A 24438-nucleotide genomic window follows, 5' to 3' on the forward strand; every position below is an offset into this window, starting at 1 on the left:
CGCAGGCGCGAAGAAGAAGAAGACGTCATTAGGGAGACTTGCCCCAATGGGCCCTGGTCAAAAGTAGTGCACTATATAGGCCCTCAGAGCCTGCTGCCTAAGATCAGGTCCAAAAGAGCCAGAGGCTGTCACACAGTACATCTTTAATCTTTGTTTGCCCTACCAGCTAAACATTGCCACCAGGTTAACAGACAGTATTTGTTTAGTGACTTGGTTTTAGCGCTTTCTTGTCGAATCTGTCTTGTCTGAAGGTCACTATGTGCAGTTCACACCAATGAGGTAACAATAGAAGCACTTTATCTCAGAGGGTTAGTATAATACCACATTGAAGGGTTGATTTCTCTGCTGGCAATTAAGATTTACAACATTAAGATTACTAGATTATTAATGTATGTTGTCTCAATAATAATTGTGACTGTGCACGTGACCTTGTATATGAAAGAACTATGTTTTTGAACAAAGAGCTGCTGGCGAAGGTGGGGGGCATCATGAAACAAAGCATCATTGTAAAGCATTGATTCCTACAGGAAAAACAAACACAGAGGAGTTAAAGAGAGAGTGGCATAGTTGGAGGACATTGTGAAAAATGATGATTGCCCTGCATGTATTTGGTCTCTATGTAATTCCCACTATGAGAGGAACTCTTTGACTTTGTTTTTTCACTGTGTGCCTGCCTGGAGTGATGCATGAATTATGAATCAAAACAACTGAGCTAGTGAGTGAGACGGCTTCATTCAAGACTAATAATCCTCAATGCCGCCCAGGCAAAAAGGCGTTATTTTCATGAAGCCATTTAAAAACTATTGAGGACATAACAAGGGACTTGTTTTATGTGGTCTATTTATGTGGCAGTTCAGAGTAGAAAGACCCGAACCCCTCACGTCATTTTCTTTTTTTGTTAACACGTAGAGAGATAATGGGACTACTGCAGCACAAAGGGCCTCTGATTGCAGCACCCACATACTGCAGGCTGCAGCTCTGTGGTGGCAGAACTGTTGGGCTAGAACAGAAGCTCTGCTCCATTCCCTTTGATTATTTTCTACATAAAAATACATTGTCATCATCACACATACAGTATCAGCACATAGTCACATAGCTCGTCTATATTCTTGAGTCTAGTTATTTTTGGCCACACGGTGCATATCGTAAGTATTCAACCCCATTGGATTTCTCCACATTTTATTGTGGAGATTAAAATTGATTTAATTGCCATTTTTTTTGTCAACGATCTACACAAAATACTGGAGGACACATTTAGTTTAGAAACTATAGCAGTTTTTGTACATAGTCCCCATTTTAGGTAACCAAAACTATTGGGACAAATTCACTTATAAACTCAGCAAAAAAAGAAACGTCCTCTCACTGTCAACTGCATTTATTTTCAGCAAACTTACATGTGTAAATATTTGTATGAACATAATGAGATTCAACAACTGAGACATAAACTGAACGAGTTTGACAGACGTGACTAATAGAAATGGAATAATGTGTCCCTGAACAAATGGGGGGTCAAAATCAAAAGTAACAGTCAGTATCTGGTGTGGCCACTAGCTGCATTAAGTACTGCAGTGCATCTCCTCCTTATGGACTGCACCAGATTTGCCAGTTGCTGTGAGATGTTACCCCACTCTTCCACCAAGGAACCTGCAAGTTCCCGGACATTTCTGGGGGGAATGGCCCTAGCCCTCAACCTCCGATCCAACAGGTCCCAGACGTGCTCAATGGGATTGAGATCCGGGCTCTTCGCTGGCCATGGCAGAACACTGACATTCCTTTCTTGCAGGAAATCACACACAGAATGAGCAGTATGGCTGGTGGCATTGTCATGCTGGAGGGTCGTGTCAGAATGAGCCTGCAGGAAGTGTACCACATAAGGGAGGAGGATGTCTTCCCTGTAACGCACAGCATTGAGATGGCCTGCAGTGACAACAAGCTCAGTCCGATGGTGCTGTGACACACCATGACGGACCCTCCACCTCCAAATCGATCCCGCTCCAGAGTACAGGCCTCGGTGTAACGCTCATTCCTTCAACGATAAACGCAAATCCAACCATCGCCCCTGGTGAGACAAAACCGTGACCCGTCAGCGAAGAGCACTTTTTGCCAGTCCGGTCTGGTTCAGCGATGGTGGGTTTGTGCCCTTAGGCGATGATGTCTGGTGAGGACCTGCCTTACAACAGGCCTACAAGCCGTCAGTCCAACCTCTCTCAGCTTATTGCGGACAGTCTTGAGCACTGATGGAGGGATTGTGCATTCCTGGTGTAACTCAGGCAGTTGTTGTTGCCATCCTGTACCTGTCCCGCAGGTGTGATGTTCGGATGTACCGATCCTGTGCAGGTGTTGTTACACGTGGTCTGCCACTGCGAGGACGATCAGCTGTCCGTCCTATCTCCCTGTAGCGCTGTCTTAGGCATCTCACAGTACGGACATTGCAATTTATTGCCCTGGCCATCTTCTTGCAGCATGGCTAAGGCACATTCACGCAGATGAGCAGGGACACTGGGCATATTTCTTTTGGTGTTTTTCAGAGTCAATAGAAAGGCCTATTTAGTGTCCTAACTTTTCATAACTGTGACCTTAATTGCCTACCATCTGTAAGCATGTTCATTAATTTATTGTTTATGGTTCATTGAACAAGCATGGGAAACAGTGTTTAAACCTTTTACAATGAAGATCTGTGAATTTATTTGGATTTTTACGAATTATCTTTGAAAGACAGGGTCCTGAAAAATGGACGTTTCTTTTTTTGCTGAGTTTATGTGTATTAAAATAGTCAAAGGTTTTATATTTCACACCATATTCCTAGCGCGCAATGATTACATCAAGTTTGTGATTGTGACTCTACAAACTTGTTGGATGCATTTTCTGTTTGTTTTGGTTGTTTCAGATTATTTTGTGCCCAAATAGAATTGAATGGTAAATCATTTGTGTCGTTTTGGAGTCACTTTTTTTGTAAATAAGAATATAATGTGTTTCTAAACACTTCAACATTAATCTGGATGCTACCTTGATTACAGATAAGTCGTGAATGTATCGTGAATATTTATGAGTGAGAAAGTTAGACAGATAAATATCTGTCATTTCTAAACGGTTCACCCGATGTGGATGAAAAGAGCTTCAAATTAAAGCAGACAAATGGCACATTAACCTTATAGTCATTGTATCAGTCCCCAAAAATATTCACTGTGCCAACAATCAAGGAGGGCACTGTATATCTTGATTAGATAAGTATTCTTCCCCCCTAAGTCAATACATATTAGAAACATCTTTGGCAGCGATTACAGCTGTGAATCTTTTTAGGTAAGTCTCTTAGGGGGGATTTCAACCCGAGGTAAGCATGCATAAATGGAATGTAGTTCCCTTTTTATGCACTTTTCTCTCTACCCGTATTCTTACTTTGAACTTAAGCATTTAAAATAGCATGCTATTCACCTGCTATTAGTTTGGGCTGGACATGAAAGAAATGAAGGTGTAGTGGAGGTGTCTACAGATCCACCGTATTCGGACCTTGACTTGATTCCCTCATAATTCCACCAATTTTACATGCGATGAAGCAATGAATAAGTTCGAGCAACCTGTCGAGGTTTCTGTGTTTTCTGGCTGCCAGGACCACGGACAGCAATGGGAAGTATTCCCCAGAGGCAAGACCAGGGACAGCTCAGGGGAAACTTCCAGACTGCAGCAGAACAGCCACATCTGTCTCCAGTTGTAATTCGAGACTAAACTGCAGACAGGTGAAACCACTCAGGGCCTCTACTTAACCGCGCCCTAGGTTTGCTTTCTTTGTCTTTCCTTTGACCCTCAGCAGGTGACAGAGACTATTGGCGAGACTGAGCATATGGTAGCGAAAGAGGTATAACCGAACTGAAGATTTCAACATGGAGTGAAAGCCAAAGACCAGAGTGGAGGACCTTCCACTGGTGACGACAATATTTACTTTGTTTGTTTGAGTTGTGTATATCAGGAACACTGCCAGTACCTGATAAAGAATAAACTGTTAACCCTTCACGTGGACTGGTGGTGTGTGTTTGAATGTGTAAATCCTGCCTTACCAAGATGATGCTGCTGAAACCACCACACAATTCACTGTAATTTAGAAATTGATAAGCTCTATTGATTGATAAGAACTAGGTAAATGAGAGTTGTTTGGATAAGGGGAATTTAAATATAAATGAATTGTTTTAGTCATATGACAGCAAAGTGAAGCATATTAACATATCACCTTTTCCACAGTGAAGTTTATAAAATGCTGACCTTATAACATTTGGAGACCCAAGCTATAGGCTTCTGTAGCCATGCACAAATTATAGTATAGAGCTAAACCTACTGTCGTGGCTTTACTTTCATTAATCTGAGTACTTATGTTATGTTTCCACTATGTTTGATTGTTACCCAATTTAATGGTATCATGTAACAATTAGCTCATCAGGATTTGGGGCACCACAGATTAAGTTATTTAAAGATTTACCATTTCCCAAATTAAACTCAGGTCTTTACTTATAACGTCCATAAAACTGTCAACATGTTAATCATAACCTTATCATTCTGAACAGTCAACATTTCTTGGATCTGTAAAAACCCCAGCCTTACTCATGATTCCGTACTACACATTGGTTTAACTATTTATTTACTAGTTAACTAAATAATAACACCGAACAAACACACACCTAATACATGAGGAAAAAGTCCCTAGCGGACTAACATGACTGCTTGTTTACCAAAAGAGAGAGGGGTAGAAAGAGACTTATTGTTGATACATTTGGAAACTACTCTCACAGTTATCATTTACTTTGCACACGAACCACTGCCCGGAGTAAGAAATCATGACTGTATTTACGTGTAAATGCTTTCGGTCGTCTATCTCTGTCGAAAACCAAGACTTCTTGGAAAAGGGTTTGGTTGGGTCTCACGTGTAAGGCTCTGATTGTCCATAAAGGTCACAAGGGCGGCCTTTTCGTGACCACAAGAGGTCACAAACAGGCCGCCATTAACATCGACAGGGCTGTAGTGGAGCGGGTCGAGAGTTTAGAGTTCCTTGGTGTCCACATCACCAACGAACTATCATGGTCCAAACATACCAAGACAATCGTGAAGAGGGCACGACAAAACCTTTTCCTCCTCAGGAGACAAGATTTGGCATGGGTCCCCAGATCCTCAAAAGGTTCTACAGCTGCACCATCGAGAGCATCCTGACCGGTTGCATCACCGACTGGTATGGCAACAGCTCGGCATCTGACCGTAAGGCGCTACAGAGGGTAGTGCGAACGGCCCAGTACTTCACTGGGGCCAAGCTTCCTGCCATTCAGGACCTACATAACAGGCGGTGTCAGAGGAAAGCCCAAAAAATTGTCAGAGACTCCAGTCACCCAAGTTATAGACTGTTTTCTCTGGTACCGGAGCGCCAAGTCTAGGACCAAAAGACTAGGACCAAAACAGCTTCTACCCCCAAAATATAAGACTCCTGAACAATTCATAAAATCGCCACCGGACAATTTACATTGACCCCTCCCTCGCTTTTGTTCACTGCTGCTACTTGCTGTTTGTTTGTTACCCATGCATAGTCACTTCGTCCCCACCTACATGTACAGATTACCTCAACTATGCTCGCACACTAACTCGGTACCGGTGCCCCCTGTACATAGCCTCATTATTCTTATTGTGTTACTTTTATTTTTACTTTTTATTTTATTTTAGTACTTGGTAAATATTTTCTTCTTGAATTGCACTGTTGGTTAAGGGCTTGTAAGTAAGCATTTCACGGTAAAGTCTACACTTGTATTCGGCATGTGACAAATAAAGTTTGATTTGATTTGAATATCCTTAGTTGTCCGGTCTCCATTGGTTTCCGCAGAACTTCTTAGCCGTACCAGTGATTGTCTGAGAGGGGAGTTCTCTCCTTTCTCCACCTATGTGGATAATCAGAGTTTGAACCACTTTACACGCACAGCTGCAGACTGGCGATGTCCTGGTCTGATAGGTGAGTTCATTTTCTCCACCTCGTGTTGAGGTTCAAAGTTCCAACCATTTCAGATGTGTAGCGACCGCTCCACGCTTTTCTGGTGTAATTTTAATTTCGTTACCAAGGCTTTTTATGCATTCTGGCCAAAGGGGATGGCTCCGTCTGTCTGACATGCTGTCCGACCTCACTCGGGGCATGGCTACTTACTTATTCACAGTTTATAGGAGATAGATGATCTTATACATCTTAAAATCGCATTTCATTTTTTATTATATGCACAACGTATTGGATGGAAACTTGACAGATAAAGTGGATATACTTTTCAAGTTACAGTATTTAGTCCATACAGTTTTTAATGACATAAAACGAAAACGAATATTACATTAGTTTTCCGTAGTTCCCCACTGACCATTCCCCACATTTTGCTAGAAATATTGTTCCGGTATTCACTTTTTGGATGTTAGAGTTTTCTGCGGGCAAATCTCTCAGGAGACAAAGGACATTCCTTTATCCAATACTGGAGGGTAAAGAGAGTCCTCTGCTGCTTAATTTACAACTTATTGTGAGCTGTCAACCCGGCAGTTCCCTCCTCCCCTGCTTTGCGGGTGGGAGAGGGTCTGGTTATTGTCAACCCTTGCCAAGCTAATCTGAACCATTTGATCCTTATACGACAGTCACTACCAAGTTGATTTATGATTTCTTGAACATTTGAATTATTTGCCCGGACTTTTCACTGTATTACTTTTAACAATACGTATCGTTAAATATTAACAACTATCAGTTATAGAACTGTCACTTTAGTGTTAGTTTCCTTAGATTTTGCATTATTCAATTACATTGTTAGTTCACCGTTCTTTTCTCTGTCACGTTCATGTAGTTGTTCCTGAGGATCGCTAGCAATAGTGGATCATATTAGTCTAACGTATTACACGTTGTGCAATACTTTGGGACATGTAGCCTATTTGAATCATTATGGAATGCAGGCAATACATAGCAGTTTAAACCTGGAGCCTGCACACGGTTAAAGACAACTTTACATTGTCATCACAGTTCCATGTTTAGTGAGGATTATTAGGGTAGATTTTGTACACTTTTCTCACCTTCCAATATTTAATGGGGATTGAACAATTGAAAATGGCAACTTTTTTTATTTTTTTAAAATGTACCCCCTTTTTCTCCCCAATATCGTAGTATCCAATTATTAGTAGTTACTATCTTGTCTCATCGCTTCAACTCCCGTACGGGCTCAGGAGAGACGAAGGTCGAAAGCCATGCGTCCTCCGAAACACAACCCAACCAAGCCGCACTGCTTCTTAACACAGCTCGCATCCAACCCGGAAGCCAGCCGCACCAATGTGTCAGAGGAAACACCGTGCACCTGGCGACCTTGGTTAGCGTGCACTGCGCCCGGCCCGCCACAGGAGTCGCTGGTGCGCGACAAGACAAGGATAAACCCTCCCGAACCCGGACGACGCTAGGCCAATTGTGCGTCGTCCCACGGACCTCCCAGTCGCGGCCGGCTGCGACAGAGCCTGGGCGCAAACCCAGAGTCTCTTGTGGCACAGCTAGCACTGCGTAGCAGTGCCCTAGACCACTGCGCCACCTGGGAGGCGAATATGGCAACTTTCAGGATGAATCAAACCACCGTATTTTTTATTCCCCATTGTATTTAGTTTGTTAAGGCTCTCCAAACCGTTTAAGAAAAATGATTATTCATCAATACATTCTTAACAATAAATAATATGCAAGATCAGAGTATTTTTTAAATCTACCAATTGGTGCTGGAAAGTTTACGGATATGCATGTATTTACATGGTTTTCTTTAATTGATCCCTAGTATTCTGAATCGTTCTCTCCCTATATTCTAGTGAGTCGGTCGAGAACATTCAAATGAAAAGAAACACCAAATTCAAAGGGATGGCTTTAGATAAATGTACTGAATAACCTATTGATTGAAAACTCCACAAGAAAATGTGTTGGCCAGCAAGTGGGATGATTTTCATCAGTTGAGTTATTCAGTGCAGGCAAGCGAACCATACCTGCAAAGCTCGTTACGCACCTGCTTAAGGTAAGTCTGAGAAGTGCGTAGGAAAGGCGTAGATAAGTGCGTAGGAAGGCGTAATCATATAACTTCACTATTGTCGTTGAGACTGGGGTTTTGCAGGTACTAATTAATGAAGCTGCCAGTTGAGGACTTGTGAGGCGTCTGTTTCTCAAACTGGACACTAACGTACTTGTCCTCTTGCTAAGTTGTGCACCGGGGCCTCCCACTCCTCTTTCTATTCTGGTTAGAGACCGTTTGCACTGTTCTGTGAAGGGAGTAGCACACAGCGTTGTATGAGATCTTCAGTTTCTTGGCAATTTCTTGCATGGAATAGCCTTCATTGCTCAGAACAAGAATAGACTGACGAGTTTCAGGAGAGGTCTTTGTTTCGGGCCATTTTGAGCCTGTTATCGAACCCACAAATTCTGATGCTCCAGATACTCAAGTAGTCTAAAGAAGGCCAGTTTTATTACTTCTTTAATCAGGACAACAGTTTTCAGCTGTGATAACATAATTGCAAAAGGGTTTTCTAATGATCAATTAGCCTTTTAAAATTATTAACTAGGATTAGCTAACAACGTGCCATTGGAACACAGGAGTGATGGTTGCTGATAATGGGCCTCTGTATGCCTATGTAGATATTCCATAAATAATCAGCCGTTTCCAGCTACAATAGTCATTTACAACATTAACAATGTCTCACTGTATTTCTGATCAATTTGATGTTATTTTAATGGACAAAAAAATGTGCTTTTCCTTCAACAACAAGGAAATGTCTAAGTGACCCCATACTTTTGAACGGTAGTGTGTGTATATAATCCCTAATGAAATATGTGTATGAATAGAAAACAAGGCACTCGAAAGCCACAACATGTCAAAGTCAACATACAATACACATTGGGCTCCCAACTGACGCAGTGGTTTAACACACTGCAGTACCTTTTGTCCTTCTTGAAGGTTCTCCCATCTCCACAGAGGAACTCTGGAGCTCTGTCAGAGTGACTATCGGGCACTTCTCCCCCGATTGCTCAGTTTGGCTCTTGGTAGAGTCTTCCATTTAAGAATGAAGGCCACTGTGTTCTTGGGGACCTTCAATGCTGCAGACATTTTTTGGTACCCTTCCCCAGATCTGTGCCTCGACATAATCCTGTCTCGGCTCAGCTTTTGCTCTGACATGCACTGTCAACTGTGGGATCTTATATAGACAGGTGTGTGCCTTTCCAAATAATGTCCAATCAATTGAATTTACCACAGGTGGACTCCAATCAAGTTGTAGAAACATCTCAAGGATGATCAATGGAAACGGTGCACCTGACCTCAATTTTGAGTCTCATAGCAAAGGGTCTGAATACTGAATACTGAGACGTGTTTTCACTTTGTCGTTATGGGGTATTGTGTGTAGATTTATGATTTTAGAATAAGGCTGTAACCGAACAAAATGTGGAAAAAGTCAAGGGGTCTGAATACTTTCCGAATGCAATGTATATATCCATAGAAATAAGACAGATGTTGCTTCTGTTGCCTGTTTGAGTGTTTGCTTAAAAGCCTAATGATTCCATGAGCACCATTCCTCATACAATGGCAAATATATTGGATAAGGCAATTTCACAGATTTGTCTGTTTTAAATATTTGCTATGCTGTAATAAAGGCGTTACAACTTGTTTTCTTGTTAGAACAGATACATTACTTGTAATTTGTTTAGTGTTGTTCACACTGCTCCAAACAGGCAGAAAAGTAATATTGGAATCTAATAGCACCTGTTTGTCACATAATATGCACACAGCTCTCACTCCTATACCCTACTTTTTCTTGATCTCCTTCTTATTGTTATTGTTATTGTTACAATTTTTATTATCGTCATCGTTATAAAAGTAAGTCATGTCCTTATCATTAGTAGGCTTTGTATAGTAGCCTTGTATCACCACCATCAAGCTGTAGGCCTAAGAGTGCATCCTATTGTTATTGTATCAATCAATCAATCATTAATTTGTTCATGCCATCACATACATTCATGCTTTGAAATGCAATCAAGCGTTTTAGGTTTAAAATGAAATAACAAAGGTAGCATTGAATAATTAGCCTAAACAATAAACAAACCGCAAACGTGTTCTTAGTCTGCCTTAATAAAGATTTTATATATTTTTCCATTAGAAAAGACTCTTTAGTACACTTATTTATTTAGTGTTGTTTACACTGTTCCAAATGGTCAGAAAAATATTATAATATTGCAATCTAACAACAATCTTCCCCTTTCTCTCCTGAGCAACCAATAAACATTCTAACATTACAAGTTACTTTTTCACGTCCTCCTCATCCATTTTGCTGTCGACATGACTGTGTTCGGAGTTTGTTATAAACAATTTATTGATGTGATTATGATAGGCTATAGGTCAGGCCCTATTGGTCACATGTGATGCTTACATGTTTCACATAAAAATAGCAAGGGTTGAGGGAATAGGGAATGTTCTTCCTATACAAATTAGTAATTTCGTTAACAGAACTTTTCAGTCAGAAACAAGTAAACTACTTGGCTAAAGTTATGTTGCAGCTTCAGCACGGACAGCGCCATTAACACTTGCTGTGCTGGGGTGCCTTTTCGCTGCAGTAGAGAGGAGTGCGAGACAGTTTGTGCCCGTCACACAGGCACTCACTGTCATTTTTGTTCGCAGAGTGTGACTATCAAGCTCTTTCTCGAGTCATTTGTGTGTCTTAAATATTGAATCAAACAGTTTGCTTAAAGGATCAGACAACCTCAGTGCATATGTAGTTGATTTTATTCAAACACAAAAGTTGTGTCTGTCTATATATGGAAAAATAAGTTTAACCAATCGATTGTCCCAAAGAACAGGACGACTCTCGGTCGACCAAGACAGCCCTACTACAGCCCCATTGATGTGGATGGGGGTGTGCTTGCCTCTCCATTTCCTGTAGTACATGATCATCTACTTTGTCTTGAGGGAGAGGTTATTGTCCTGGCACCACACTGCCAGGTCTCGGACGTCCTCCATATAGGCTGCCTCATCATCCTACCACCGTCATGTCGTCAGCAAAATTGATGATAGTGTTGGAGTCATGCGCGGCTAAGGAGTACAGGAGGGAGCTAAGCAAACACCCATGAGCGGACCCCATGTTGATGGTCAGCGTGGCAAAAGTGTTGTTGCCTACCCTCACCACCTGAGGGCGGCCCGTCTAGTAGTCCAGGATCCAGTTGCAGATGGAGATGTTCAGTCCCAGGATCCTGATCTTTGTGATGAGCTTGAAGTGGACCATGGTGTTTCCCAGCACATCTTGACCAGGGGGTAACGGTTGAGGGGGAGCTAGCGGGCTTGTTCAGGAGCTAGCGGAGCTTGACAAGGTGCTAGCGGTTGACGGGGAGCTAGCACGGCTTGACCTGGGTCTAGCGGATGAGGAGCTAGCATTGCCAGGGGTTATCAGAAGTTGGAGAAGGGGTAGCATGACCAGGGCCTAGCAGAGGTTGGAGATGGGCTAGAGTAGCATTGCCAGGAGCTAGCAGAGATTGTCAGATAGAGCTAGCATAGGTTGAGGAGCTAGCGTAGCATGGTTAGCGGCTAGCAGAGTTTGCGGATGAGTTAGTGTAGCATCTTGAGCAGGAGCTCGGGGGGGGGGGGGGGGGGGGGTAGTGAGGGCTAGCCAGATAGCTAGATTGACATGTTGACAGTCTAGGAGCAGAGGCTACTTCATCCTCCAAGAGGTTCTGTTGAATGAAGCTGCACACAAGCTCAGGTGACGAGAGGTCAAGTTCTGCTTGGCGGATTCACCTCTCAAGTTTTAGTTTCCTAGCAATCATTTTCCTTTCCCTTGTTGCTGTCTCCTATAGTATTTGAGCTGCTTTGGCGTAAGCATCAATCTGAAGGCATTGTGCATGCAATTTTCCTCCTCCATGTGTCTTTTAATTTCCTCAACTTTATCCCTATTTTGTTTCTCCTCCAGAATACTAGTTTGTTGGTCTTTCAGGGAGGCACGACTGCAAGTGGAGTAATGTCTACTGTCCTGTGACTGAGGCGTGCTCTGTGAAGTTTAAGTCCTTGTCACAATTGAATTTTTACTCTTTGTAGTGCGACTTCATTCAGTATGGGATGCTGTTAGACGCTGACTTCCTATCCCATAGAGCCAGGGGGTGCATATGCCTCTTAAGAGGCACCACCTGCTTTTGGAGTCCCCTATGTGCTAGGTGAGACAAGCTTCCAGGAGGAATGGGGTCATCTTGGCGTACTGGTGTACCTGTCCAGCCATGTCCATGGTACTTTGGAGGACATCATTGGGGTCCGAACTCCTGATCTCCATAGGTACTCTGTGATTGCTCGCTCTATCTGTCTCGAAGGGCCATTTAAAATAGATTTGCAGTTGAAATAGAGCCACACAATCCCTTTCAGGAGCTAGGAGTTTTAGAGGAACCATTGTTTTATTTTCAAAAAAAATTCCAGCCATGGTTCCTAAAAGGGACAAAAAGGCCAGTAAATTATATTTAAACCAATAAGCAATTAATATTCAAGCAATGAATTTTTAGACATTGTGATAAACATGCATAAATAATATTACAAAAGGGTTCTGACGAAATTCCTAAACAAACAAATGCAAGTTATATGTCAAAGAAAATGTGTATCACCACAACAAAATTGTCATAAGATAAATCAACTACATGAAAGGATAATTGCTTATAAATAGAAACCATTAACATCTTGAGACAACTTTAAGAAATATAAAGACGTATTAGAGCCTCTAAATACAGGCTACAAGGCATAACCAGGCCGACTTCAAACGCTGACATAATGCACCGGTGACTTTAGTACTTTTAACAGCTACCCGGTGAATGCAAACCATGTAGGACAAATCAGCGTACAAGTACAAATAAAAAAATCAACGCATGCGCTTTTAAATGAAGCTGAGGCCGCGCCCTTATGAATACTGAGACACTATATGAATACTGACCTTATTTCTCCACCACTAGTTGCTCCGTTTTCGATTGCCACTCCCCCACCGAGGGACACTCAAAAACAAGGGGGAGGGCTAAGTAGCAGGTATTGGGATTGCGCCATTAATGGCTTGGACCTTCTGAAGGCAAGGGCCCGGTTACATCTTAAGTGGGCCCTGGGGCAGTGGTTCCCAAACAGGGATCGCAACCCCATGTGGAGTCCCCTGATATGAAACTGGGGTCGAGAGAGAATTAGCAAAATCCTGAAAACAACTAAAAATATACATGACTCAGTTACACCAGCTGTGTCAGGAGGAATGGGCCAAAATTCCCCCAACTTATTGTGAGAAGCTTGTGGAAGGCTACCCGAAACTTTTGACCCAAGTTAAAACATTTAAAGGCAGTGCTACCAAATGCTAATTGAGTGTATGTAAACTTTTAACCCACTGGGAATGTGATGAAAGAAATTAAAGCTGAAATAAATCACTTTCTCTACTATTATTCTGACATTTCATATTCTTAAAATAAAGTGGTGATCCTAACTGACCTAAGACCGGGAATCTTTAATAGGATTAAACGTCAGGAATTGTGAAAAACTGAGTTTAAATGTATTTGGCTATGGTTTATGTAAACTTCCAACTTCAACTGTTTAAAGATAAATGTATACCGGTAGCTAGTTGGCAAACGTTAGCTAGTTAGCTTGCTTGTTAAATAGCTATTTTCGTAAATTAACTTTATTACCAAACAATATGGAGAATCATTTGTCTTTACATTAACTAACATATTCCTCTTAACTGTATTATTTTTTGTACATGATTCGTTATGAATTTATACTTACTTACATTTTTTTCCATCCTAATTTTTTTGTCAGCCATCTTCCTGAAGAAACTATAGAATCTTAGGTCGTAGAGCTTCATGGGTGTTTTGATAACCACTCGATAGGAAGTCTGCATCTTGATTTGCTTGGTTTGGAGGGCCAACTAGAGGGCTGAAATGGCACTACTCCTCGATCAAAGTTGAATTGGAACTCCACTCCGACTCGATGCGGCCCACAAACCAGAGGGGGAGGGCTAAGGGGGAGTATTGGGATTGAGCCATTGTTGACGTCTGGGGTGTAAAAACTAGGAACCAAATGGAAGCAAACAGACGAAATGGGGAGGGACTAACATGAACTTGTCCAACAATAAACAATCATTTTCATTGCAAAACGTTTTCCTGTGCACTAATGAATACACCCTTATTGTGTCCGCAGTGCTGAACCGTCTGATCACAGATCTGCACTCCTTCCTGGTGGTGCTGGACAGTGAGAACCTCAGCTACATCGCTCAGGCCCAAAAGAAGTCTATCTCAGAGCTGCTGTCCAAGCTGCAAGACACCCCTGGTAGGACACTGTTGTTGTTACTTATTTACAGTACCTAGTGAGCTTACACACACCCCTTGCACAGTCTTCACATTTTGGAGCCTTAAAATAAAGTTTAAAAGGAGATTCAATTAGATTTCTTTTCCTGTAGATCTACACAACCTACTCCACATTTTCAAGTGAAAAATATCTTCCAAATTAACTAAAAAAGACAGAAGATGTCTTTATTACATATGTCTTCACACCCCAGAGACTACTTGGTGACCTTTGGCAGCCATTACTACAGAACACCTGAAGGGACACAACAAAAAATAGCTCGTTATTTAGCGTTCCCTCGTGAAATGCTTTGCATTCCCTCGTAAAATGCTTTGCGTTCCTGCACAAAATGTTTTGCGTTCCCTCGCAAAAGGTTTGTTAGCTAGTAACCTCGTCCACAGGCTATTGCGCACAACGTATTTGGGCGGAAGTCTCTGGGAACGAGATTAGCTAGCTAGCTAGCAACCTTCAAAATAAAGAGGACATAAAGGAACAGCCTTTTCAATATAAGTGTCCTTTTGTCTTATAATTTCACATTTGGAAGGTGCATTGAAACAATTAGCTGGCATGATTATATAATTTCTAGCACAGCCAACTATCTAGCTAGCAAGCTGACTATATGAATGATGTACTGACTAATAGCTATGGCTATTCTCAAGAACAAGCAAACCCTTATCCGAGGAGCAAGTCCGATTGATCAAGCATTCTATTCAATGCATTTTGAAGGAGTGCTGATTTAATCAAAAGTGCATTAACAGTGGTTTGAAAGTACAATTACATTTAAAAATGAGGCAAATAATTAGTACGCTCTTTAAAAAAGGGTTCCAAAAGGGTTCTCCGACTGTCCCCATAGGAGAACCATTTTTGGTTCCAGGTAGAACCCTTTTGGGTTCCATGTAGACCCCTCTGTGGAAAGGGTTCTCCTATGGGGACAGCCAATGAACCATTTTAGGATCTAGATGGAGCTTTCTTTTCTAAGAGTGTAGGAAAACCTTTTGTCATCATTTTGTTGTTGCCAGATTGACTTTAGATGCTGTGTAATGTTAGCTAGCTAGCTAAGATTGACGGAAGACCACTGGATTTTAGCTACCTAATGTTAGCATTGCTAGCTATTTTTGACAAACTTTTCTAGCAAATGACAACATTGCCATCTGTCTTAGGTAAATTTGATGACATGATAACAATGGCAAAGTTGTGTCCTACTAAACATGTGCCTACATTTTAGAAATGTAATCTAGACTAAACCCCTGCTGTCCTTTTCCCTGGGTGCTGAAGACGTGGATGTCAATTAAGGCAGCCCTCCGTACCTCTCTGATTCAGAGGGGTTGGGTTAAATGTGGAAGACATTTCAGTTTAATGCATTCAGTTGTAAATCTGACTAGATATCTCCCTTTCCCTGAACAACAATATAAATACAACATGCAACAACTTCAAAGATTTTACAGTTGAGACATTCGTGCTATTGTGTTGTGTGACAAAACTACACATTTTATAGAGTTTTTTTATTGTCCCTAGCACAAGGTGCAACTGTGTAATGATCATGCTGTTTAATCAGATTCTTGATATGCCACACCTGTCAGGTGGAGCGATTGTCTTGGCAAAGGAGAAATGCTCACTAACAGGGATAGAAACAAATGTGAGCACAACATTTGAGAGAAATAAGCTTTTTGTGCATATGGACAATTTCTGGGATCTTTGATTTCATCTCATGTAACATGAGACTAACACTTTACATGTTGCATTTATATTTGTGTTTAGTGTAAGTAGACCAGATGCAGCTGCTATCACATTGGTGTCTATGGGAGAGCCACCCCTTTAAATCTGCAATGGTAAACGGCCTGAGTGAACTAAAGGAGAAGACTGATCAGAGATGCAGCCAAGAGGCCCATGATCACTCTGGATGAACTGCAGAGATCTACAGCTGAGGGGGGAGACTCTGTCCATAGGACAACAATCAGTCGTATATTGCACAAATCTGGCCTTTATGGAAGAGTGGCAAGAAGAAAGCCATTTCTTAAAGATATCCATAAAAAGTGTCGTTTAAAGTTTGCCACAAGCCACCTGGGAGACACACCAAACATGTGGAAGAAGGTGCTCTGGTCAGATGAAACCAAAATTGAACTTTTTGGCAACAATGCAAAACATTATGTTTGGCGTAAAAGCAACACAGCTGAACACACCATCCCCACTGTCAAACATGGTGGTGGCAGCATCATGGTTTGGGCCTGCTTTTCTTCAGCAGGGACATAGTGGCATAGTTTAAAGTGGCTAGTGATACATGTATTACATAAAGATGCAGTAGATGATATAGAGTACAGTATATACGTATACATATGAGATAAATAATGTGGGGTATGTAAACATTATATTAAGTAGCATTGTTTAAAGTGGCTAGTGATATATTTTACATCAATTCCCATCCATTCCCATTATTAAAGTGGCTGGAGTTGAGTCAGTGTGTTGGCAGCAGCCACTCAATGTTAGTGGTGGCTGTTTAACAGTCTGATGGCCTTGAGATAGAAGCTGTTTTTCAGTCTCTCGGTCCCAGCTTTGATGCACCTGTACTGACCTCGCCTTCTGGATGATAGCGGGGTGAACAGGCAGTGGCTCGGGTGGTTGTTGTCCTTGATGATCTTTATGGCCTTCCTGTGACATCGGGTGGTGTAGGTGTCCTGGAGGGCAGGTAGTTTGCCCCCAGTGATGCGTTGTGCTGACCTCACTACCCTCTAGAGAGCCTTACGGTTGTGGGCGGAGCAGTTGCCGTACCAGGCGGTGATACAGCCCGACAGGATGCTCTCGATTGTGCATCTGTAGAAGTTTGAGAGTGCTTTTGGTGACAGGCCGAATTTCTTCAGCCTCCTGAGGTTGAAGAGGCGCTGCTGCGCCTTCTTCATGATGCTGTCTGTGTGGGTGGACCAATTCAGTTTGTCTGTGATGTGTACGCCGAGGAACTTAAAACTTACTACCCTCTCCACTACTGTTCCATCGATGTGGATAGGGGGGTGTTCCATGGTTGAATCCAGGAGTAGCCAATCTCTCTGTGTTGCCCAACCGCAAATGTTAGTTAACCACCCTTTTAACAAAACAATACTAACTACTATTCTACTGTTGTTGCCACTCTTGCTACCTTTACCTACACTGATGCTAATTAGAATGCAATCATCATGCATCTGACCATTCAATAAACACACTGTTGTATCTGGAAGTGGCTGTAATGACAACATAGTTCAGATATCTGCTTAATTTAATAGGAGATTCCGCTGTCCTTGTAAAGTACTGCTGTGTCTCTGTTAACCTGCTGGCCACTGTGTCGGTGTGGAAGGAAATCTGGGCCATGGATGACAGAGCACGCTTCTTGTAGCGCGACCAGCAGGATTCCTGACGCTCCAAGTCTTTTCCAGCTCCCATGCAGAATCATGGGAAGTGTGTCTGGGACCTAGCCTCTCATCTCTGGCCAGGAGATGAATCTGCCTGAGTACAGTCATCTAAACTCCATGGACCATGCCTGCATCCCAAATGGCACCCTATTCCCTTTATGGTGCACTACTTTTGGCCCCCTGCACATAGGGACTATATAGGGCACATAGGGCTCTGGTCAAAAATAGTGCACTATAAAGCAAATAGGGTGCTGTTTGGGATGCAACATATGTCTGTTTTATCATTTTAAGAGACAGGCCCATGTTTGCCTGAAGAATAAAAATATGTGGATGATTTATCACATGGTGCTACACAAGGTTAATAAGGAGGAATCGATGCACCATACATTTGTTCAGTATGGCCCAAAAACTATGAACAAACTGTCAAATAGAGTCTTGAATAGCTGGAATTCTGGATACTGACATATTTTGGAAACATCTGACCAGAAGTAGGACTTAGATCTGATAACCCATCCATTGAGATATTTTGTGTGTCTGTATTCCTGTGTTCCAGTTGAGGATGCTGAGTATATGATCATGAGCTGTCCATCAGGGTCCCCAAGCAATGATCTCAGGGAAACCCAGCTGTCAGGCACAGGTACATGAATGCATTTCTCTCCTCAGTATGTGCATGTGATATCTGACATTTAACCTGTGACCTGGCTGTGACCTTTACCCCCAGTTGGTCTGTTCCAGTCAGGACCAGACCCGGACTCAGCCGAGGAGACCTTGTCCTCTGCCTCTACCGAATGGCTACGGAAAGGGGTAAGTGCACATTCCTCCACTAACTCCCTGTATTGAACTCCATAGACAAAATGATTCACCAATTTGTTTAGTGACTGGATTCAAAACAAAAACGTGCACTAATGAGCTTGGCCAGAGCTACACAGTTGCCAGGATATTTTGGGTATATGTGATACATTATAGTTGATGATGTGTATCTTTGGTTTTGTGATATTTTTTCCCATTGCATTTGAAATCAACTGGACATTTGGCCATTTAAGATAGGGCTGCTCAACTGTGTTGGCACAGATATGTGAAAAGGGGTGTCTTGTTGTTGGAGTCCTGAGATGTTGTAATTAGCTGCCTCAGGTACAATTTAGTGTGCTTTTATCACACAAGAATGTGAGACGAACATTCACAGGACTCATTTGGCCTGCTTTATAAAATATTTCAACTAAAAGGGAAACACATGCCTGTGTGACATTGTAAGAATAGGTTGCTTTCTAAATTCAGAGAACTGTTATTGTGTCACAAAAAAATATCTGCAGCACTAGTTAACCGTTTTGATTATGTGACGCGGCAGACATTTTTGAATGTTGGGAGTAAATTCAGGTGGGACGAAGATACTCTGGGTCCTGTGCTCCTCTTCAGATGACTGGGAGAGAAAGTTGCAGCAGGGAGGTAAAGATCCAGTGACAGCATTTCTTTACAGGGCCTTTGCTAGAGCAAGTGAACATAATGACAAGGGAAAGTGCTAGGCCATGCAGCATTAGTAGCTGAGGGGCATGAGGGGAACGAGGGGGAGGAAGGGGGTGGCAGTCTGTGATGTGGGCTGCTAATGAGAGAGTCCCTGGCCCTGCTGAGGTTTGGTGAGGTCCAGGCATGTCTCGTCGAGGGTTGAGGAGTACAAAAGGTCAGAGGGCACGCTACTGCCTCGAACGGGGGCTTTTTCAAGTTGGCAGGGGGAGCGACCCAAAATAGACAACAAAAAGGGTGTAGCCTACTCCAGAGATAATCAGCTCAGACACTGTAAACTGAGCCTCCCTTCTCCTCTGCTGTATGGAACTCTGTTCCTACAGCCTCCTCCGGCCTATTGACAGGTTCACAGAGAATCCCAGCATGGGGATTCATAATCAGGGTTTATGCTGAGGATCAAAGTGGGAATGAACGGTTGAGGGAACCAGGGGTAGTATCAGCGAAAGAGGAAATGCTCTGTTTATGCGAGAGGCCATCTCCTCTTCATCAATGATGCCATTGGTGGAGATGGAGCCAGAGTAGAGGAAGTGGATGTTCATGTCGCAATTACATTTGTCTACGAGATGGAGTGATAGAATACCCACACAGAAGAAGAGAGGAGGAAGTCCGACGGTCTGAGTCAGAACCCCCCGGAGACGATGAGCTCAGCGGTAGCCTTCCGTTCTGTGGACGCACGCACGCACGCACACACACACAACAAACACAGACACACTCATGCACACACACAGGCAGGAAGTCAGACCAGAACCCCAAGAGAAAGAGCACTTTTGAAGAACCCATAGGAGGCTGCTGTGTTTACCATCAAACTCTGCCCATAATTCTCTCGCAAATCCACTTAAGACTCTCTTTCACTTCCGTAGCAAAATATTAGCTAGCATTTATGAGGCCAGCAAACAAGTTCCTCAAACACTATAGGAACGTATTTGCAAAAAAATATATGTGGGATTGGAAGTGATGCAGACAATTACATTGATGGAAGCTACATTCTACCTGCAATATTAAAACTGATGTACCCCCTAAAAAAAAAGAATAGGAATATAATATAGGAACATATTTCCTCCAACGTTATAATGAAAAGGTGTGTCCCCGAGTGGCGCAGTGGTCTAAGGCACAGCATCGCAGTGCTAGCTATGCCACTAGAGATTCTGGGTTCGAGTCCAGGCTCTGTCGCAGCCGGCCGCGACCGGGAGACTCAATGGTTAGCGCACAATTGTCCCAGCATTGTCTGGGATAGGGGAGGGTTTGGCCGGCAAGGATACCCTTGTCCCATCGCGCACTAGCGACTCCTGTGGCAGGCCTGACACAGTGCACGCTGACACAGTCACCAGGTGTATGGTGTTTCCTCCGACACATTGGTGCGGCAGGCTTCCGTGTTAAGTGGGCATTGTCAAGAAGCAGTGCGGCTTGGTTGGGTTTTTTCGGAGGACGCACGGCTCTCGACCTTCGCCTCTCCCGAGTCCGTACGGGAGTTGCAGCGATGAGACAAGACTGTAACTACCAAATTGGATACAACGAAATTGCGGAGAAAAAGGGGTAAGAAAAAATACAATTTAAAAATAATTATTTAAAAAATAACTTTAAAAAAAATAAAGGGGATCGTGTGACCCTTGAACGAGATGGCCGCATAAACTAAGAGCTCCACACAAGTAGTTTCCAATTCTTAATCTTACCTCCACTTCAAGTTGAAACTCCTTTAGCTTTAGTCAAAATGTCATGACGGCTACAAAAGGCGACATTGCAGGTAACATTTTTTACCCGGACTCAAGCATTAGCGGCGGAAAAAGCCTCCAAGAAACAGCTAGCTTCGGAAAAAGCTAGCGCCATTAGCCAGGCGCAAGAGGACCCCCCCGAGGCCCAACAAATGCCAAACTCGCAGTCTGTCGAAGACATCCTTTCTGAGCTGAGATCCCAACGTACAGAACTCAACATCAAATTAGATGGCATTAACTCTCAGCTCAGTGCTATAGGGGGCAAGGTGACAACCATGGAAAATGCTTTGCCTGACATCAACAACAAGATAACCATCAACGCGGGGCACCTGGATGAGGCAGAGGGGCGAATCCTATCCATGGAAAACTCACTGACAGACGCCATGGAAACAATAGCGTATGCTAAAAATAAAATAGAGCATCTGGAAGATGCAGGACCTGGAAAACAGGGGGCGAAGGAATAATTGTGTTCTATTAAATATGGGTGAAAAATAAGAGGGAAACATGCCACTGACCCACTACCTGCAAGACAAACTTCCCGAGTGGCTCCACCTGTCCACCAACAGGCCCATTGAGCACTGAGGCCCCCACCAGCAGCCAGACAACCACCGCTCCGAATCACCATACGTTTCCTGAGATTCACCGACAAGGAACGAGTCCTACAGGTCGCGAAAATCAACACCATTACAGTGGGAAATGCCAAACTCATTTTACATCAGGATCTGTCAGCTGGAATACGCCAAAAGCGCAGAGAGTTTGACGAGGTGAAGAAATACTCCGTTGACCGAAGCATCTTTAGGGGATTCAAAAAAAGGAGGTAAGACAACATATAGCCACCATCCAAAGACCATCCAAAGATATTATAGCCTTCTAATTTATATTTATTTTATTTTACCTGAGAGGGATAGGCTCTATAGCCTAACCTAGGCCTACTAACGTTTCAGCCTACTTTTATTTCCCAATTTTTATTATTATTATTATTATTTGTAGTTATCATTTTCACATAGGCCTCCACCATTCATAGGCTGTCGATTACGACACATTTACAGACCTAACGAGAAGCTCAATGTGTAAATTTTATGCCTATGGCCTTATCCTGTTGATATTACGTTTTAATAAAAACAAACAACTTATCCTATAGATCCCTCTTAAGGATTTTCCCCAACATTTCTGTTTTATTTGGTCCAAACGATTAGCCCTATGTCCTTTGGAGGAGGTATATGTAGACTGGGCTATTGATTTCATTTTCTTCCTCTTTTTTTAATGTGGTCTGGGCGGGGGCTACGTTGTCACTCAATGCGGGGCGGAGAGGATGAGGCATTTCTTTGGTGGGGAAGGGGAGATGTTGTGCGTTGCTAACTGTTCCCGGTTTCTTTTGTTAATTCGGAACACAGAATTGAGACTGGGCGTGGGGGTAATAGATCCAACGGGATGTGTCGAGTTGTTTGGGAACTCGGCTGGGCTGTTCAGAGATTGTTCTTTTATGTACACCATTTATTTTAATTTGATGTGATAGCAGCTGTAACTATTATCCACCTTTACCCAGAGATGACTTGCACTAGAGTTCGATTACTGTTTGATGATGATGACTAGTACCTTAAATCTACTGACATGGATCTGCCATGGTCTAGGTCATGCAATAAAACAGAAAAATATACTATGTGCTCTAAAAAAGGTAAAAACAGACATTGCGCTATTACAAGAGACACACCTCTGTGATGCCGAACATGCCAAACTCCGCAGAGCTTGGGTGGGACAGGTGTATTTCTCATCTTTCAAGTCAAACAGTAGAGGTACAGCCATACTTATCCATAAGAATGTTCCATTCATAATTTACCAAAACATTTCTGATCCGGAGGGGACATTTATTTTGATAACTGGGTCACTGTATGGGCAACCAATGACTATCTTAAACATATATGCCCTTAACACAGATACTACTGCTTTCATGTCAAAAATGATATCCCTGCTCAATGAGCATTGTGTTTCCTTTGGAGTGCTGGCTGGAGATATTAATTGTACCCTCAACCCAACCCTGGACAAATAATCTCAAGTCCCCTCCACAAATCCTAGATCTGCAAAGATGTTGAACTCTCTTACTAAAGAGATGATAGATATCTGGAGAGAGACTAATAGCTCATCTATGGAATATATATACTACTCTAATGTCCATAACACCTACTCCCGTATAGATTACATTTTTATCCCAAAGATTTTCAAAAATTCAGCCACGTGTACAATCGAACCCATAGCACTTTCAGATCACGCCTTTGTCCACCTCCGCTTTGACCTCTGCAAAAATATTCTGAGGTCAAAGAGCTGGAAATTCAACACCTCCATGTTATCAAATGAAGCGTTCCATACATTGGTAACTACATGGATAGACAACTACACACAAGACAACAAAGACTCTCCTGTTTCTCCGGCCACAATGTGGGAAGCTGCCAAAGCCATACTAAGAGGTAATCTAATTGTGTATGCTTCCTCTAAGAAAAAAGCAATGGAAGCACACATGCTAGATCTTGAGAGGGAGCTGGAACTCTGTAAAAAAGTAAATAAACTATCCCCAGAGAGCACCTCCTAGAGTCAACTTAAAGCAGCCAAAGCCAAACTGAACTTGGACTATAGTCGGGAGATTTAAAAAAAAAATAATAATAATCTTTACTAAACTGAAATACCATGAGTTTAGCAATATGCCGTGTAAATTGCTTGCTTACCAATTTAAAAAAAGAGCAGTCAGAGCGTACAATCATGGCTATCCGAACAGCAGAGGACGAAGTCACATGACCCAAAAAATATAAATTTAACTTTTCATGATTTTTACTGCAAACTATATACTTCTGAGAGAAAACATACGGAGGCAGAACTCCATTCCTTCTTTGAGGGAATCTCGCTACCTAAACTATCAGAGAACGACCAAGAAGATCTCAACTCCCCCTTCACTCCTGAGGAGGTCCTGGAGGCAATTACCTCCATGCCACCTAGTAAGTCCCCAGGCCCAGATGGATTCCCCAGAGAGTTTTACAAAGCTTTTTGGCCCCAGCTTAGCCCTATTTTCATGCCAATGCTGGATGATTTTTGCAAAAGCGGAGCTCTCCCAGACTCTATGCACACAGCTCACATTACAGTGTTGCTCAAAAAAGACAAGGACCCTCTATCCTGCTCGTCCTTCCGGCCCATAAGCTTGTTGAATTTCGACTACAAAATAATTACCAAATTGCTCGCCAAAAGACTAAACACTCTTCTTCCCAAAATAATAAAAGCGGACCAAACTGGATTTATTAGAGACAGATACTCTCCTGATAACATTCGCCGTCTTTTTGATATTATTGATCAAGTAAACGCACAGAAGACCCCTGTCCTGCTGGCTTCCCTGGATGCTGAGAAGGTGTTTGACAGGATGGAGTGGAGCTTTCTGTTCTCAGTCTTAGAAAAGTTCAATATGGGCCCAAACTTTATTAAATGGATTAAGTCCCTATACTCTCATCCAAATGCCATGGT

General features: G+C 42.6%; 1 protein-coding gene across 4 annotated transcripts in view; it reads left to right on the forward strand.

Moving 5' to 3' along the window:
• LOC139411252 (actin filament-associated protein 1-like 2) overlaps nt 1-24438 on the forward strand; it is a 96056-nt gene that overhangs the window by 32931 nt on the left and 38687 nt on the right. For 3 of the 4 annotated variants that reach the window (XR_011634586.1, XM_071157297.1, XM_071157298.1), the window contains 3 exons: nt 14190-14318; nt 18264-18347; nt 18432-18514. Coding sequence is in view for 3 of the 4 variants with exons in the window: in XM_071157297.1 (XP_071013398.1) it covers nt 14190-14318; nt 18264-18347; nt 18432-18514 (296 nt within the window). In the remaining variant the exon portion in view is untranslated. Of the gene's footprint in view, nt 1-3808; nt 3921-14189; nt 14319-18263; nt 18348-18431; nt 18515-24438 lie in introns of those variants that run through there. The other variant, XM_071157299.1, reaches the window with a different exon arrangement.

Source organism: Oncorhynchus clarkii, chromosome 6 (assembly GCF_045791955.1).
Source record: "Oncorhynchus clarkii lewisi isolate Uvic-CL-2024 chromosome 6, UVic_Ocla_1.0, whole genome shotgun sequence".
In the NCBI taxonomy this organism is placed as follows: Eukaryota; Metazoa; Chordata; class Actinopteri; order Salmoniformes; family Salmonidae; genus Oncorhynchus; species Oncorhynchus clarkii.